The sequence below is a fragment of the Amborella trichopoda genome, chromosome 6 (genome assembly GCF_054954075.1).
Source record: "Amborella trichopoda isolate Santa Cruz 75 chromosome 6, AtrichopodaSantaCruz75HAP2 v2.0, whole genome shotgun sequence".
NCBI classification, from domain to species: domain Eukaryota; kingdom Viridiplantae; phylum Streptophyta; class Magnoliopsida; order Amborellales; family Amborellaceae; genus Amborella; species Amborella trichopoda.
Genome location: NC_142341.1, coordinates 38,948,464 through 38,966,165, shown reverse-complemented (window position 1 = coordinate 38,966,165; position 17,702 = coordinate 38,948,464). Strand labels below are relative to the sequence as shown.

At 35.9% G+C, this 17,702-nt stretch overlaps 1 protein-coding gene across 30 annotated transcripts in view; it reads left to right on the top strand.

The window, feature by feature from the left end:
* LOC18437191 (uncharacterized) overlaps positions 1 to 16,841 on the top strand; it is a 51,535-nt gene extending 34,694 nt beyond the window's left edge. For 17 of the 30 annotated variants that reach the window (XR_002281475.2, XR_002281476.2, XR_016058429.1 and 14 more), the window contains 4 exons: positions 10,891 to 10,931; positions 14,064 to 14,218; positions 15,618 to 15,952; positions 16,046 to 16,841. Coding sequence is in view for 2 of the 30 variants with exons in the window: in XM_020669039.2 (XP_020524698.1) it covers positions 10,891 to 10,931; positions 15,618 to 15,942 (366 nt within the window). In the remaining 28 variants the exon portion in view is untranslated. Of the gene's footprint in view, positions 1 to 1,322; positions 1,568 to 3,082; positions 3,104 to 10,890; positions 10,932 to 14,063; positions 14,219 to 14,850; positions 14,897 to 15,617; positions 15,953 to 16,045 lie in introns of those variants that run through there. The other 13 variants (XR_016058436.1, XR_002281481.2, XR_016058435.1 and 10 more) reach the window with 6 other exon arrangements.
* Positions 16,842 to 17,702: the final 861 nt, after the last annotated feature.

Below are 17,702 nucleotides of genomic sequence, written 5' to 3'. Positions count from 1 at the left end.
AAGCTTTGGCCCAATATAACAGTCCGGGAAAAACCACCTTGGCCCCATATAGTTCTAGCCCGGGAAAAAGCCCGGCATCTTCATCTACTCCAAAAGCTTTAATAAGAAAGCAGGCTCAAGAGATTGATATATTTCCCCAACAATCCCCTTTGAGCACAAAAAGTCAAAATACAGATAGAACTACGTTTTCTTGAGACATCTTATATAACGCTGATTATTATTGAAAATGATCACAGGGAAAAAGACCCTGTTGAAATAGCAGCTATATATTTATGCAATCATCTGCGTCCTAATATGGGGGATAAATGCAGAGAATGGTATGAGACCATACTTATGGAAATTGGGTCGGTATCAATAGTACACCATTATAGAAATAATGACTTGGAAATAGCATATTCCAAGTTCCAAATTCATAAAATCATCTCTTATAGAGATTGGGGTTTGAATCCTTTAAAACCAAGGATAATAAATACTAAAATATTTAAAAATAAATCCGACCATTACTTTGAATACATCAAGGCATGGGATGAGGTTTTTGCCTACCAAAATACTAAGGCTACACATAGTTGGTATGTACAGTTTAAAAGAACTGAATCAATAGAGTTTCCCAACTGGTTTAAAAGCTGGTTCCTGTTATGGGGATCATGTAGCCAGATACTTCTCCAAAAGTTACAAATTTCACAGAGAAAATTCTCTGATTGTAATGCAAGTAGTCTAAAAAGGGACTATCATTTATATTTTATGGCTTTATATCAGGTCCCTTGGATATTAATATGGACATACCAACTCTCTGAGGATGGTATGGACCGATGGGATTATATCCTAGAGTTACGTCGAAAGATATCAATTAAATGGTGCGATAGTTACAAAAATGATTCTCTGGACCCTGACAAAATTTACATGAAAACAATACCATCCTCGTCACCAACTTCTGATATGGGTGTTTTCCGAATATATTACATTATGCAACATTAAAACCGTACACTATCAAAAGCTGAGCTCAGAAAGTAGCTACTGTTGGCCCTAGATTAAGACGAAGAAATAGAAGACTATAGTCTGTTAAATGTTGATGACTGTGTATGGATTACTTTCTCCCCACTAATTGAGGGTAAAAGCAAGGGACGGTACGACTCCAAAAACCCACTCAGGACACATGTCCCAAAATCAAACTACCATCGACAAAAGAAGCACTATTGGCACCAAGCAATCAATCATCTACAGTAAAAAGGAGCATTATCGCCACCAATCACTGTAGAGGAATCTTGTTTTTGTCAGAACTTTAACTTTTGCTTTATTGAAAGGGCATCTTACTTTCAGTGCAGATTTTGTTATCCTTTGAAGTCCGATCTCCCCTCCTCTATATAAGGAGGTGAGACCCAAAGGGAAAGGCATTTGGAGATGAATCTTGGGAGTTTTCTGTCTTAGTTTTCTGCCTTTAGTTTTGGATGTTTAATTCTGAGTGTTTGGTTTTGAGTGATTTGTTCTAAGTGTGAGCTACTTGTCTTCTGTTTCGAGTCTTCTGAAGAAGAGGAACCACACTAGTAGTATACTGTCTCTTCGAGTCTATGTAAGTGCCTAACCTTGTTGAATATTAAGTAATTGTTCTCTGTGCTTGCTATCTTAGTTCTCTGTGCTTTTATCTTACGTGCGTTCTATCCTTTCTATCTTATGTACTTTCTATCGTAATAAATTCTTATTATTAGTCTCTTCCGCTACTTTGATATCCAGAAGTTGATATACATACAGTTCAAAGCGCTTTTCAGACTTATCATACAGTCAAGGGCGAAACGATTGAAGCTATCCATCCTCCTGAATCAAGCTTACAATTAAAAGGGGAAAAACGTGAAGTGAAAGCTTCGGCTTATAAACTTGGCCCTAAAGAATCTGATAATCATATGGTCAAACTAGAGGCAATACCTCATATAATAGAACATAATAATTATACAAATCTCTTCCGACAGACTATAGGGAAGCAAACTAATAGAATAGAAAATGTTCTAAATAAAATAAAGCCTCAACAACAAGAGAAGAAGGAGGAAAAGGATAAAGAAACAGTCTTTATTTAAACCACCACCAAGTATAGTGGCAGGAAAGTTTAGCCTGCAAGGAATCAAGAAGAAAGAAGATAACAAAGAATTGGTGGATGACTTGGTAAAAAGGCTCGAAAAATTAAATATAGATGCTAAAGGAGAAACAAATAGGAATTTACAAGTTCTTCAAGAAAACCGAAATATTACAATAAAGAAATAGCAGGAATAGAAGAAGCTCTTAAACCAGAGAGTTTAGATATTAATCGAATTGATTACGGGAGAAAAACTAGGTTTATAGCCCCTACCAGGATGTATTATCCTAGACCGACGTCTGTAGATCTCCAGATTGAAGAAGACCTGATTACTAGTTCGGTATCCTATTCAGGAAGATCTATAGTACATTGGAATATAGATGTCATGCCTGAAAACCAAATCCTTGATCTCATGAAACATATGACCACCGCTTGTAAAGCAAGTGGGAATAAAGATCATGAGATTGCCAAAGCCATTATATGTGGTTTCACAGGATGGCTAAAAGGCTGGTGGGATTTCCATATGGAAGAAGAAGCTAAAGATCAAATTTTAAATGCCACCAAGCAATGGGAAGTCAAAACTTAAATTGGACAAGTCCTAGAAAATTTAGTCACTGAGGGAGATGCAGTAAATACTTTAATCAATACGATCACACTTCACTTTGTGGGAAGTACAACCCTCTTATCAACTAGATCCAAGGATTTACTTTCAAATTTAAGATGTCCAACTCTTTCACATTTTAAATGGTATAAAGATGTGTTTTACTCCCGATTACTTTCTAGGGAGGATAGTAAGTTTGACCATTGGAAAAAAAAATTTATTGCTGGACGTCCCTATCTGTTCACCGAAAAGATAAAAACACGGCTAAAAAATAAACATGGGGGAATGATTCCTTACTCTCTTTATACTCTTGGAGAACTCTCAGCAGAAATCTGTGTTGAAGGTCTTGCGTTATGCACTGACCTAAAACTGAGAAGACAATTAGAAAAGCAAAGAATGATTGGGAAAAAGGAATTAGGAGATTTTTGCGAACAATTCGGGTATAATTCTTTGCCCACTTCCAATCCTACCCATAAACAAAAATATAAAGACTCGCATAAAACAAAGTCTAAATATTCAAAAGGAAAGAAAATTTTGATAACCAAGTACATAAGATAAGAGTAGTCTATAAATGGTGGGATATATATAGTCTGTATAGACTATTTAATTAACTATCCCACCATATAAAGTATATTTAGACTTATATACCAAGTCCACTGGGGAACGAACTCTCATCTTATGTATAGACTTTGGATAATTTGAGTAACTAAATTGGGATATTCGATTTGTTTCCAGACTTTTGGATACCATATTTTATATATATATATTTTAATTTGAGGAGGTTGCATGTTGATTTGTGTACAACAAGGGAGGTAGAAAGAAACTAGATGGGAATTTAGACGAAGGGGGGTGAGTACTGTGCTCAACCGGCAACAGTTCCCCGAGATATCCTGTTAAGGGCTGTGACTTACTGGCCATCTCAGTTAGATCAGCTATCGAAAAAGTCAACAACACTTGACAGTGTCCCTAACTGATATCTTGTTCACAGTAAAGAGAGAACTTTGATATCCTGAATTTCGTCCGGGAACAGGGTTGGTCGAGTTCACTGAAGAACTATTAGAGCGCGAAGGCTCTACTGGGCTTGGTTACCCAATTTTCTTTCCACAAAGCAAACACAACTTTACTTCCATCTCATTCATTGCAAGGGGTTACATATTTATAGCAAAAAAAAGCAAAAAACAGCCTAGAATATCACACCATTGTTTACAAAACAATGGGTGAAATGTAATACCACTCTAAAAAAGCAAACACCACCCAGTACATCCACTCACTACTCATTATTACATCCACTGAAAGCAAAACCATTTTGGAAAAGTAAAACAACTTACAATGAGTTAAACCACTAAATGAAAACCATGAGCTGTTGCTATAATGTCACAATTTCTTCTATGACAAAAGCATTCTAAAATGCTTCTTCGAGCTGTTCGATTGTCTCTATCAAAGACCATTCTTCTTGGATTTCTGATTTTTCAAATAATGCTCTGATTTGTCTCGGAGCTTTTGGTGGGCATGGTGCTGCAAGATGATCTTCTTGTGTGCATGCAAAACAAGGTCATCTGGAGTTTGATTTATCCCCATGTTTCTTTTGTAAAATTTGTGAGGCTTAAAACTTCTAATTCTATGGATTTTCTGAATTTGTGGATGTTATACTCCTTTGCTCCTTCTATGGTATTACATATCTTGGATCTGTCTTTTATATATGTGATGATGTCATACTTATAGCATGACTTTTTGATTTCTCCTCTTGCACATCCCACAACATTAGGCATTGCCGGGTTTTGTACTGCTATATTTTTCATAGAAGGTGTTTCAAGAACAAGTTCTTGAATATTACCTTGAAAGAATGCAAGATAATATGCATGGCATATTGCAATGTTATGTAGCCCCAACCTGCAAGATTCATTGCTGTAGCTTTTCGAATATTCTTGAAAATCATCAATATTTTGAAGTTTTCTTTCCCCTAGTAAAATTGTTTGTAGCATACTGTATTGGCGATTCAGAGACATATTCAGAGAGTAATTTGGATCCCAATTCAGTAAATGCTGCTGCAACAATGACATTTTGTCTAGCATCATGAAAATGATTCCGCAAGCTCTTCCCTGCAGAAATTCTATTGCATATTTTATGTCATCTGAGTTTGGCCATCTCCTTATGCTAGCTACATTTATTCCTTTATGTATCTAAGAAATGATCTCTTGCTTTGTTTTTGAAAGAGAATAATGAGTTATCATATCAATATGCATAATCAAATATCTTCTTATATGTTTCTAGGACCATATTGCTCAACATTAGCTATTCGCATCACTTTCATTTGAGAAACAGAGGAAGATTCTTCCATGGTTTCAGGGTTTTGGAGCAATGAAGGAAATATTAGGAGGCTTGAATTTGAAAGCTTTTGCAACTTCATCCGCCTTTTTCTTTTTGTAGCTTTGTTTATTTTCAAATATTTGCAGATTATTCTCTTGGATTTGTAGAATTTTTTCTTTTCCTCTACTCTTTTATCAACCAATATTTCTAAATTCTTTTTTATTTCTTGAATCTGAAATTCTATGGCTTATATATGCTTTTCAGCATATGAGGTCCAATGGATTAAATAGATCAACTAGTGTACCTCATCTTTATGAACTTGTTCAGAGTTGATGGTATGTACTAAGAGGTAGCTAGCATCTACCCTTGATTTAGGACCTTCCGAATTTTTTAATTGCTCAGGAGTAGCTGTAGAATAGGCCATTTAAGGGGGCCAATCTCCAATGATTAATGGCTAGCTGGATTCCTTTTTTATGGTAGTCACCACATAACTTTGAGCAATTTGTGCAGCTTCCCTGTTAGATGAATTTGAGATCTCTGATAGGTGGAACAATATTTACTATTGGGAAAATAGGGGGTAAAGTATTTTTTTGGCTTGTTTGAAGAAGAGATTTATTCACAGGTTTGAGGGTAATGGTGGAGTATCTCATTGGTGTTCTGTATATATAGGCTTTTCTTTTGGGAAATAGTTTGAAATCTGGCCTTTTCTTTTGAAACTTATGGGATTCCAGTTATTTAGAAATTGCAGGGAAACCAGTTAAGAAACTTTTAGAATCTATACAGGGACCAACTTCAGACACAAAATTTGAAATTTTTGGAACTTCGATGCCATAATCTAATTTTGAACAAGTAATTGCTGAGCTGGTTAGATTGAAAATACATTTAGATGCTATGATAGCATATACACTGCTTGGTGGTAAATCTATTCCTTTGACTTTTGTACACACCATGAATGCTTCAATAATAAACTCATCATTAAGATTCAAAGAAAAATTTGGAAAGACTGTGCAAATATTATCTTTGTCTAGACATCCTTTAAACTGACATGATAGGGCTTTTTCCCATTTGAAATGTTTAATGTCCAAAAGAGAAACTAAATATTCTGCTCTTAAATCATAATTGAGATTAGGATGAACAAGAATATTTGTTTGTTTAATATGGACATATGGATACTTCTTATGCTTCCACCTTTCAATATTTGACTTTTCAAAAAGGGTAAAAATACTAGACATATTCATTTACTTTTCACATGGAGATTTACTTCTTACTGGCGAATTGACCTAGAAAATCTAGACTTGGTCAAAGAAAGATTATACAAATCTTGCTTCTTGACTTCAGGAAAATTGACATTGCCTAGACTATTCAAGACACCTTCTTGTTTAAAACAAAAGAATGTAATGAGACTGAGGAAGCCGACCTGGTAAAGGACTTAGGATTTTGCGGGTTCATGGGCCGACTATCTGATGAAGAGGCTGAAGAATGTCTGGCTCTTAACATCTTCATCTGAGAAATGGGATGATCTGAGAATTTGGGAGGCTCATATTGACCAGAGTTTATTTTAAAATTAGCTGGACTAAGACAAAGTATATGAAATGCAAGTTTAATAATAATAGGAGTAGAGATGAGGAAGTAGTTAACATTGATTGCCAGGAAGTTCAAAAAAGACCGCACTTTCGATACCGTGGGTATATAATTCAGGAAAATGGAAAGATTGAGTTGAGGAAGATGTCGCACACAGAATTAGAGCTAGGTGGGTGAAGTGAAGATGTTCAACTGGAATTTTATGTGATCGCCGCATACTAATGAAGCTGAAGGGCAAATTCTATGGGACAGTTGTGAGACCAGCTTTGCTTTATGGTGCGGAATGCTAGGCGGACAAAAAACAATATATCCATAAAATGAGTATAGTGGAGATGAGGATGTTGAGATGGGTGAGTGGCAAGACAAGAAGGGATAGAATTCGAAATGTATCCATTTGGGGGAATTTAGTTGTGGTACCAATAGGAGATAAGATGAGAGAGAGTAGACTCAAGCAGATTGGCCATGTGTGGCGCCAACCAAGTATGAGACCTTTTAGGAGGTGTGAGTTAGTTCAAGTGGAAGGACTGAAAAGGGCAAGGGGTAGGCCCAAAAGGATGTGGTTGGAAGTAGTCCGAAAAGATATGAGAACTTATGGCCTCACTGAGGGTATGGCCTTAAATAAAGCAGAATGGCGGACCAAGATTCGTGTAGTCGACCCTAATTAATTGGAAAAAGGCTATCATGATGATGATGATATTGACTAGAGTCTTCTTCTTTTAGGAGGCCATTTACCCATTGTGAAACTGAGGTTTCTTCATCTATTTCTTGGGAAATTGAAATATTGACTAGAATAAGAATCTTCATCAACCAACTTATGTTTTTCTTCCATAATTTTTGCATACTCCTCAAGTCCTGGAGGGTACTTAGAATATGAATTAGAGCATGATACCTTTCTAGTGGTAGAGGAAGAAAATGATGATTTTTCATCAAGCTTCATATTTTCAGCCGGTAATTTTTTGCAAATGGTTTTGAACATTGGTCAGTACCAAGGTTCAAAGTTCCTTTCTTCTTCGATATATATTGAAATTTAGAAGTATTCTTCCCTGGTGAACAATTTCATCTCTATTGGAAAGAGAGCTCCTTCCCATTCGATTTTTCCTAGCATAGCTTCTTAAAAATCATCTTCCTTAAGAGAATTATCTAGTTGTAGATATTTAAAGGAATAGTGATTTTCTCTTTTATTAGCAGTTACAAAAATAGTGAATTTGTTTGGCTTGCTTTCATCATATAAGTCTTCTTGAATAAATAGTTCAGTGCCATACATATATAGTGCCATTTTAAGAAAAAGTATTTTCTTGTTCGACCACGATTTGATGCCAGAGAGAATAGAGAACGAAAGAGGGTGCCAAAGGATAGAATCTATGTACTCTTATACCATAAAGGTTCACAAAGAGGGGTTCAAAGGCCTTGATAGGCTTTAGAACCACAATTAGAACCATAGTTTCCAAGTGCTAATGGTAATAAGACATAGAAGAGAGAGAGAGCAATGGATTGGATAATCCTTACTTGAAATCAATTTTTATTACATGTTTCAAAATAGTAACCCCCTTTTTCAAAATCATCCATTTTGAGAAAAATGAAATATTATTATCAGAAAACTCAGCTAATTATTATTATTATTAATTATTATTTTTATTTTTTATTTTTTTGTTTTTGCAAACGGCCATTAGGATATGGCCAAACTCGTATTCTTTGTGAACCTTGGTTCCCCAAAAATATCAGAAAAATATTTTATTTTTCCACCATGCTTTCCAGTGAGATAGCAGAGAAAGAAATAGGGTTCCAAAGGATAAAACCTATGGGTTCTGATACCAGAAAGAGGGAGAGGGGTACAGAGGGGTTCACAAGGCCTTGATAGAACCACGGTTAGAGAGAGAGTAGAGATGAACTGATAAGATGGAGTAGAGAAACTCATCATCATACTCTTTTTTTTTTGTCTGAGGGGGTTACCTTTTGATTTATGAAGCTAGTATGTACTCATTAGTGGCTTGATTCTTATTTCTATTGTAATTTGAGCATTACAGGTACATTAAAAGTACGCCTTTCTAATTGAAGAGGATTTCCAGTATTTTGTGTTACTGTGTTTTCTTAAAATATTGATAGATATTCAGTATAGTGCTTTATTCATTATTCACAATCGAATTTTCAATTTTTACCATACCGATTGGAAGATATTTTATTGTGGTTTTTATGCGAGTACACTAAGAATACAACTTAGTAACTCAAAAATATTTTGAACTGGCTGTATAGTGGGGGTGTGTTCACCAAGGGCCCAATTGCATCTCGGAATTGTACCGGGCTGGGGGTGATAAACCCTTCGAAGAAAGCGAGCTCCTCTCGTGTATCAAAAGATCCCAGACATCTGTGTCACTCTGTGTAACTTCTGAGATCCAATTTCTATGGGAATTCGATTGGTACTAGGAACGTTGTAATTGCCATATATAACCTCCGAAACCTGTTCTAATTCCTTCGGGAATTTGATTGGTACTAGGAGTGTTTTGGTATTTTTCTTCTGACACTAACCTCGAATAAGAGGAGGTTCTGTCGAATTTCCCGGAATAGGGTGACGCTGAAAACTGTAAAACCTTAACATCTATTACCCTAGAAATAATATCTCTTGTCTCTCTCTCTCTCTCTACCTTCTTTGGGGAAGGAAAATCTCTCATCTCTCTCGGCAACTTTGCTGGTAGAAAAGAATAATTACCCTCAGAGTCACTTTGTGAGAGATAACAGCTAGGAATGCAAATATAGAGCTGATCATAAAGTTATCGATCATCTCTAGGTCACTTCCTACGTTTACGTGCTCCCTCTCTCTACTCCTCTCTCATTGTTTGTTCTCTATGTTCGTCTTTACTTTCCTTTGCCCCTGTCCTCTCTCTCTCTCTCTTTGCAACTTTGTTGGGAAAGAGAAGGGTAATCACCGTGGGGTTAGAATCAATTGAATTGTTATCCATCCCCGCTTTCTCTATCTCTCATCCATTGTTATGTTCCTATATCTTTTTTTTTGACAAAGCTAACTTTAATTTATTTATTCAAAAAGGTGATCGTTAAAAAAACAATCAAGTTATGTAAATACAAAGCTATTTAAAGAGAAGCATCTTACACCATTTGCATTTTACCCCTTTCTTAAATCACCCCAAGCCTCTTTTCATTCCCTACCCCAACATAAACATCTCACTCCTATTTATGTTTTACCCATCTTTCCAAAACCACCCCCATGACCTTTTATTCCTTAACCACTATTAATCAAAACCAGTTCTTGTGCCTCGGCACCAGCTATCAGCAATAGCATTATTTTCTCAATATGCATCTATCCATAATTTCTTCCCATAACTACATTAGCAACCAAGGAACTTACATGTCCTTACACCACTTAATAACATTCATCAAATCACCCTCTGTAATCCATCGAGCACCAAATTCTTCTACAACAATTATCCCTTGCAACAATGATTTCATTTCAGCTTCATTGGCCGTTTCCATACCAGCTAATCCACAGTACTTCTTTAGGATCACCCCATTCTGATGCTGTAGTACTCCAATGGCCCCTCTACCCAGGTCCCCAAAGGAGCTAACATCAAAATTCAACATAACATACCCTTCCTTCGATACCTCCCAAACTGTAAATCTTCAAACCTTATGGGAGCTTCTCAAGACTAACTCTCACACCTTATACATGAGATCCACTCTTGCTGTCCCCCAAAATTCTTTCCTAATAGGGAACCATTCGGCAATTATCCTTCTACTTTTTACCGCTAAAATTTCCCTTTCCATTCCCATCCCCTTAAAACACCACCTGTTTCTCTTTTTGCAAACTTTCCACACCACCACACCCTTTATAACTTTTCACAGAATTGTCCTTCCATCTTTAACATTTGGTAGATCCTGTTGAGTAAAAATCTCACTTGCATGATTTACCATACACACATCAATATCAAACTTAACTTTCACTCGATCCCGTATATATCTTGTGTATCCACGATGAACAAACAAATGATTGAAGTTCTCTTTATGCTACTTTCATAAAATACTTTACGATACATCATTAGGTTCTCCTTTCTCTCTCTCTATCTTTATCGATGTGAGTTTCTTTGCAGAAAGTGCACACAATACATATATCAACTATTTTTTCTCATTCATAGGTTCCCCTATGTAGAAACCGACCCTCTCTCACCTCTATTAGTTCATATGTCGTATATTCTATTGGCTTTCTATAATCATAGACAGACATACTTTCTCTCTCGAAATCTCCCTTTCTAAAAGCCCTCTCATTCTTTGTTTCTACCTCATGTTTCTTCTTACGAAGGACTAATGCATAATTATATACTTGTGTTAGCAGGGTTTAATGGCATCGGCGGTATCGGGAAAAAAAAATTATCGGTACGTTGAAAATCTAGTGTTGTATCAATTCAACTTAAAATAGTTTTGCTAATGTGGAGCTTCATGTTATATTGGTATTGCTAACTTGATTGCTGCAAATTGATAGGTATGTTGAAAATCTAGTGTTGTATCAATTCAACTTAAAATTGTTTTACTAATGTGGAGCTTCATTTTATACTGGAAATGCTAACTTGATTGTTGCTATAAAAAACATGTTCACAAATATTTACAAAACTACTACGAGAGAAAATAAGGCTGTGTAACAAAGTTTTAGGGTCTATGCCTGCATTCAAATGCTATCCATTAGATAAGATATCAATCATATAAAATGCTCTCCATCAGTGCATATTTTGCAAGATTTTGTCAGCATGAGATAGTATCATATAAAAATATGTAATATAGAAATTATAATTGGAATAGAAATTTTGGAATTCTAAACAAAATTCAAAGGAATATATGGATAGAAAAACATGAATGGACATATTAAGGAGAGATATAAGAGAGAGTCACTTATGGATAGCTTTACATAATCCGAATAGTAAATATGAAATTACAGTGTGAAGGGAAACTAAAAGTTTTGTTCATTTTAAAAAAATAAAATAAGATAAAATTTCAAAGAAAATTTTATTCCTATAAAACGAACTATACTGGTTTTACTAGGAGGCACTCTTAAATACCAAGGATAGACATTAGGGTTTTCTAATGTAATACATAATTAGTCTGTAATATGATATATGCTTAGGCATAGACTAATTCCTTTAATGTTTAAAACAGATAAGAAAATGTCCTCTTTTTATCTTGAACTTATTAGCATGACAGCACGTAATTTGAATCAAATAGTCTTCAGCATATAAAATCCTATTCCTAAAATAGAAAAAAGAAGACCCACATGAATTATAAGGAAGGGAACTTTCCATCTCTTTGTCCTTAAGTTGATTTTATCTCAAGTTCTACTCATGCCGTTATATACTAGGTATGTTTTTCTCTTGTCTTTTGGGATGCTAATTTGTGAAATGTTTTTTAAGATTTGTTCTGATGACTAGGTTATGGTTCTTTATTCATTGATTATGTAGCATTTTATGTTTCCATTTATTTATTTTTTCTTTATGTTTAACTAGCGAGAAAGGTTTATGCGCAGAACTGAGAAATAGAGCGGTCTATGAGGAGATGCATTATTGTAAATGTTGATGTGATACATTCATTGCAACAATTTAGCATTTTAGAAGAATTTTCAAATAACTGCATGTTTGTGCCCAATTTTCGTGTATGCATGTGTGTGAAAATATATAGAAGTGATTCCAAAATGCAAGTAAGCAAATGCACAAGAAATTAGAATGTTGGTTGTTTTGATAATCGAGCTAAAATGCGAGTTGAGCACATTCAACTGCATAACCACTCTAGCTGTAGCTGTCGCCAAATTGGTCTCTCCCATCTCAACTAGGCCAATCAGCTAATCAAGTCCAAGCCTAATTCTTAAACAAAAGCAAGGAAATGCTTATGGGGAAACTTACTATACTTCACCTACAACATAGTTAAATTATACTCCCCCCTTTTTACCCATCCATTTCAAATTGCCGGCTACAATTAGTTGAAAGAAAATCTCACAAAAAAGGTGGTTGGGGCTCAGCCGGTTGACCAATGCTAACAGTAAAATAGAGAGGGGGCACAAAGGAGGGAAACACAAGACAAAGGCAACTTTCTGGATCACCAAAACTAGGTGAGAGAGAGAGATGTGTTGAGAGGGAGAGAGAGAGAAAAGAGGAGTGCGTGGGATGAGTTTCAGAGAAACATGAGGAGGGTGTGTGAACCAAAAAAGGAGTCGTTCTCTACCTTCAAACTCGATTTGAGCAATGAAAGCAGGTATTATTTATGGCTATCTCTTCATCGATCTATATCTCTGCCCGCAATTTTTCTTTATTTTGCATTTGGTATCTTTATCTTTGTAGCATTGATATTTAGGGAAAATTACGTAAATATCCGTTATAGTTTCTATTATTATGAAAATACCAAATACTTTATGTTATTACTAGAATGGCTGTTTTTTTCCACTTCATAACGATTTTTTTTTTCAAAAGACGGTTTACCCTTTTTCGGTTTTTGAAGAACTGGAATGGCTGAAATTTCGGTTTTTCAAAAACTGAAATATGCCTCATTTCTGTTATTCAAAAACTAAAAATGGCCTCGACAGTTTAAACACTTACGTTCTCTTCACTGCGTCCCATGCTCTGTGCCCTGTGTATGTGAGTCTCAAAGCTACTCCTCTGTGCCTCTCAAAAAAGCAGTATCTCACTAAAAACCTAACCCTAACTTTGTATTAGATTAGAAGCTTAGGTATCATTACAAGGCTTTGACGACATTTCTCAAATTTTGAAGGCTGCAGATTTCTGATATATAGTAAAGGAATGTATGTATACAATGATTTGTGGGTCGATTTTATAAATTTGGATTGCATAAGATTTTGATTTAGGGTTTATACTCAAGCACACTAGTTCATTCTCATTAATTTGGGTTAATTTCAGTTAATTTGTGGGTCGATATTGTTTTTATAAGATTTTAGAAATTAGGGGTTTTTATGAACTAGAAATTTGGGGGTTTTTTTAGAACTAAAAATTTATACACGAGGTTGCATTGAGTTAATTATTATTTTTAGTGTCTGTGAGGAAATTTTGTGTATGTGAGGAAATTTACAGAATTGTGATTGATCATGTCTGAGAGGTAACACATTTGCATATATTGTTGACGTGTTGCTTTGTTTTGAATGCTGGGCAATTTTTTCATTATAGTGTATTGTGTGTTAACATTGATAGTCGTAGATAGTTTTAAGTACAAATTTGTGATAGATATAGGGCCTGTTTGATAACAGGAAGTGTCTTCCTGGAAGTGAGAACTTATTATTACTGTTCAAGTTTCGTGTTTGATAAAAAAATGGAACTTCAAGTGGGAACTTCACAGGACTGTTCATCTTCCTATCTCGCGTGTAAAAAAAGTTCCGACCCAAAGGTTGGAACTTAAAATAGGAACTTAGTTTAGGACTTCACCCCTCAAAACTTGCTTCATTTTAGAACTTCAGCCCTCGATAACCCTAGCCCTTTTCGTTCCCATCTTCGCCGCTGAGTACCCCTCTCTTTGCAGCACGACCCCTCTCCTCTGTTCTTCGAGTTCAACCGCTGAGGCAGCCCTCTGTTCGCAGCACGCCACTATCTCAGCCAGACCCTCTCTTCGCATGCAGCCCTCGCTAGGGTTTACTCAGCTGTCCTTGAGCTCTGATCCTTGCTATTGATCTTGAGGTATGCTAATGACTTTATTCTCTCTGTGTTATTGATCTTTGTGTTTGTTATTGATCTCTGTGTTTGTTCTTGAGCTTTGAGTTCTGTGTTATTGTCCTTGCTATTGATCTCTGTGTTTATTCTCTCTCTAAGAACCCCAGTTCTCTCCTGTAAAAACCCTTTTTTTCCCCCTAGTTTGTTCATTTTTTTTTTTCATTTTCTGGGTTTTTTTTGGGTATCTATAGATCACAGAGAGAGTCACTCTCTCTGTGTTTCTTATTCTTCGCGTTCAGGCTGTTTAATGATAGAATTAGGGTTTCGATCGATCTCCTTTTAGCTGGTAGATTTCTGATCTACTCCAGGGTTCAGTGTTGAGTTGTGCTTGTTGTTTCTTCGGTTTATGATGCTCATTTTCAGTGAAGTCTCTGCTAATGGTGATTGTAACGAGTATATATTACCTTGTTTTGTATCTAAAGTACATTTTGTGGGTTTTTTTGTGTTTTTTGAAGTTTTGGTTAAATTCCGTCTTTTTTTGCTGGGTCTTTTACCATTTTCAGACCGTTGTTTTATCACATTCGGAGTTTATGGCGACTTTAGTGCATAGATCTTGACCATTTAAATGATATTAGGGCTTATTTGGTTGTTTAATGCAGTTATCACAGGGATTGTTGGGGTTTCGTGGGGCATTTTCACTTAATGGTAACTGTTCTTAGTGGATCATGCTCTGGTTTGGATCTTATGATGGACCTTTAGGGTTCACTTTTGGGTTCTTTGAAGTATGTTTCTTTAGTTTTAAAGTGAGATCAAAATTTTGATTTTTTTTTTTGCCTTTTTAGTTTCTAGTTTCTTCTTGGGTATTGTTCAGTTTTTTTTAATGGAGTTATTTCATTGATAATGATCATAGCAATTGGATGATACACTAGAATAGGTGTTAAGAGTGGAATTAAGAAATTTACTTGACGAAGTCAATTTGGCTTGGGTGGTCATGGCCAAGTATGGATCTTATATGTTAATTTTTTTAGGCACATGGAATCTTATAAAACCTTGTAGGATCATATACCAAGTCGACTCAGCTTGATACCAAGCGTTGACTCATGTAAAGAAGAAATGCATGAATTACCAACATTTTCATTTTCTTCACTCAATGGTTTCATTTGTTCCAAGTATTTACTGAAAGTGCTTTGTTATTTTTTTTTTGAAATTGCTTTGATATACAGCTATGATGTGGCTTCATGAAATCTGATATATTTTTTCTATGATACATAGCTATGACGTGGGTTATGACGTGGGTTTGTTTATATCTTTTTATGCAAAGAAGAAATGCATGAATTACCAACCTATTCATTTTCTTCACTCAATGGTTCATTTGTTCCAAGTATTTATTGAAATTGCTTTGCAATGGATGTGTGGTGTTCAATAGGATTGACCCATACACATCATCAAGCGCAGTGAATGAGAATATGGGAGGCAAGAGAAACTTCCAATGGACACAGTCCGAAGATGATTACTTTATTGAACTAATGGAGAAGGAGACTAGGGCAACTGGGCAGGGGGGGTTTAGAAAAGGTGCCTGGAAACGTATGGTAGACGCCATGACAATTAAATATGGGTCAAGAAACAACGAAACTAAGCTGAAAAGCAAACATAAGTTCCTTAGGAATATGTTCAATGATATCACAAAACTTAAAAATGTTTCCGGTTTCGGATGGGATGATAGTAACTGCCGAGGTTGCTGTTTGGAATGACTTCCGAGCGGTATGTGATTACTCATTTGTATAGACTTTTAAAATGTTGCCTATGTTTCAATATGAATATCACTAAAAATAATTTATGGTCTTCTATATGCAGGAGAATGAATGGGCAAGCAAATACCAAAACAAGACTTTGCTCGAGCATTCGCTGCTAAGCAAAATGTACGAGGGTGGAACGGCATATGGGATGTACAAATCTATTGAGCGTGGCATCAAAATTGAGTCAGAAAGGCCCAATATTGCATTATCTGATGACCCCCCATTAGAAGTCCAGAATGAATCTAGCTCATCCTCATCTGATGAGTTAGTATCATCTGGATAAAAAAGACGACGGTCCCATACTCCGATAAGAGCACATCGCCGATCAAAGCAACCCACCCCCATTGAGTCCATGTCTTTAGCCATGATAGAGATGGCCCAAAGCATTAAGATGCTGACATGTGACACCGTAGGTAACAACAATACTCCTGTGGTGGATGGTCTGTTCAAGGTTAGTAGAGATGCCTGTAAAATTGTTGAAGGCATGTGGAAAGCAGGCGATGGTGATGCTGTCCTTTTGACGGCGGCGAGGATCTTCTAAGATTCTACAAAGGTGGTGATGTTATTAAACTTGGAGGATCCAAGGATACAAAAGGCTTTCTTAGATGAAGAGATGAAACACCTCCAATAGAGTTCGGATTGACTATGTTTAATTTTAACATCAAAGATTGCTTCTTTCATTTGTATGTGAATGGCTTATGTCATTTTAATGTCAAATATTGCTTCATGGTTTGCTTTATAGATGATGACTTCTTTCATTTGTATGATGGTTTGCTTTATGGATGATGAAAGAGATGGCTTCTTTCATTTGTATGTGAATGACTTCTTTCATTTTAATGTCAAAGATTGCTTCATGACTTGCTTTATGGATGATGGTTTCTTTCATTTGTATGATGGTTTGCTTTATGGATGATGAAAGAGATGGCTTCTTTCATTTGTATGTGGATGGCTTCTTTCATTTTAATGTCAAATATTGCTTCATGGTTTGCTTTATTGTTGTGGATGGCTTCTTTCATTTGTAGTTATGGATCACCGACGGCGTCGGATGGTGATAATATTATGTGCTGCATATACAGCGTGTTGCATTGCATATTGGTATATTACTACCCAAATGAGGGGTGGGCATGTTCATACTTCAATTTTTACTGGGGCCAATTATGTCCAATACTTGCTGTCAAGTGCTTTGACAAGTTACTCATGGAGAAAAGTGCTTTTATCAGTTTATGTAATTTGTTAAAGGAGAGGACAAACATTACAGATACAAGATATTTGGCAATTGATGAACAAGTAGCTATATTTTTAAGCACTGTCATACACGATCAGCAGATAGGGTGGTCAAGGAATGGTTCCAACATTCAGGGCAAACCATAAGTTACTTCTCTAATAGACTTTAAAAGCGATCTTAGAATCGGAACCCTTGCTCCTGCAACCACCAAGCAATGAAACACCTGCCCACATTGCTAGTGATACACTACGTTTTTACCCATATTGTCCTTCTCACATCCACATGTTAGTCTGCGAGATGCAATGGCGACGCAGTTGTGGGAGTCTTACCTAAGTCGTTGGAAGTTATTTGGCCCAATTATTATGTTGAAATAACACAATATATCTTTTTATTGCGAAGTATATTTGTATTAAACTGGTCTTTTATTGATTTTCAATTATATATGCTTAAACTATTACAAGTTATTGTTTAACTGTTGTGTTCATTCAAT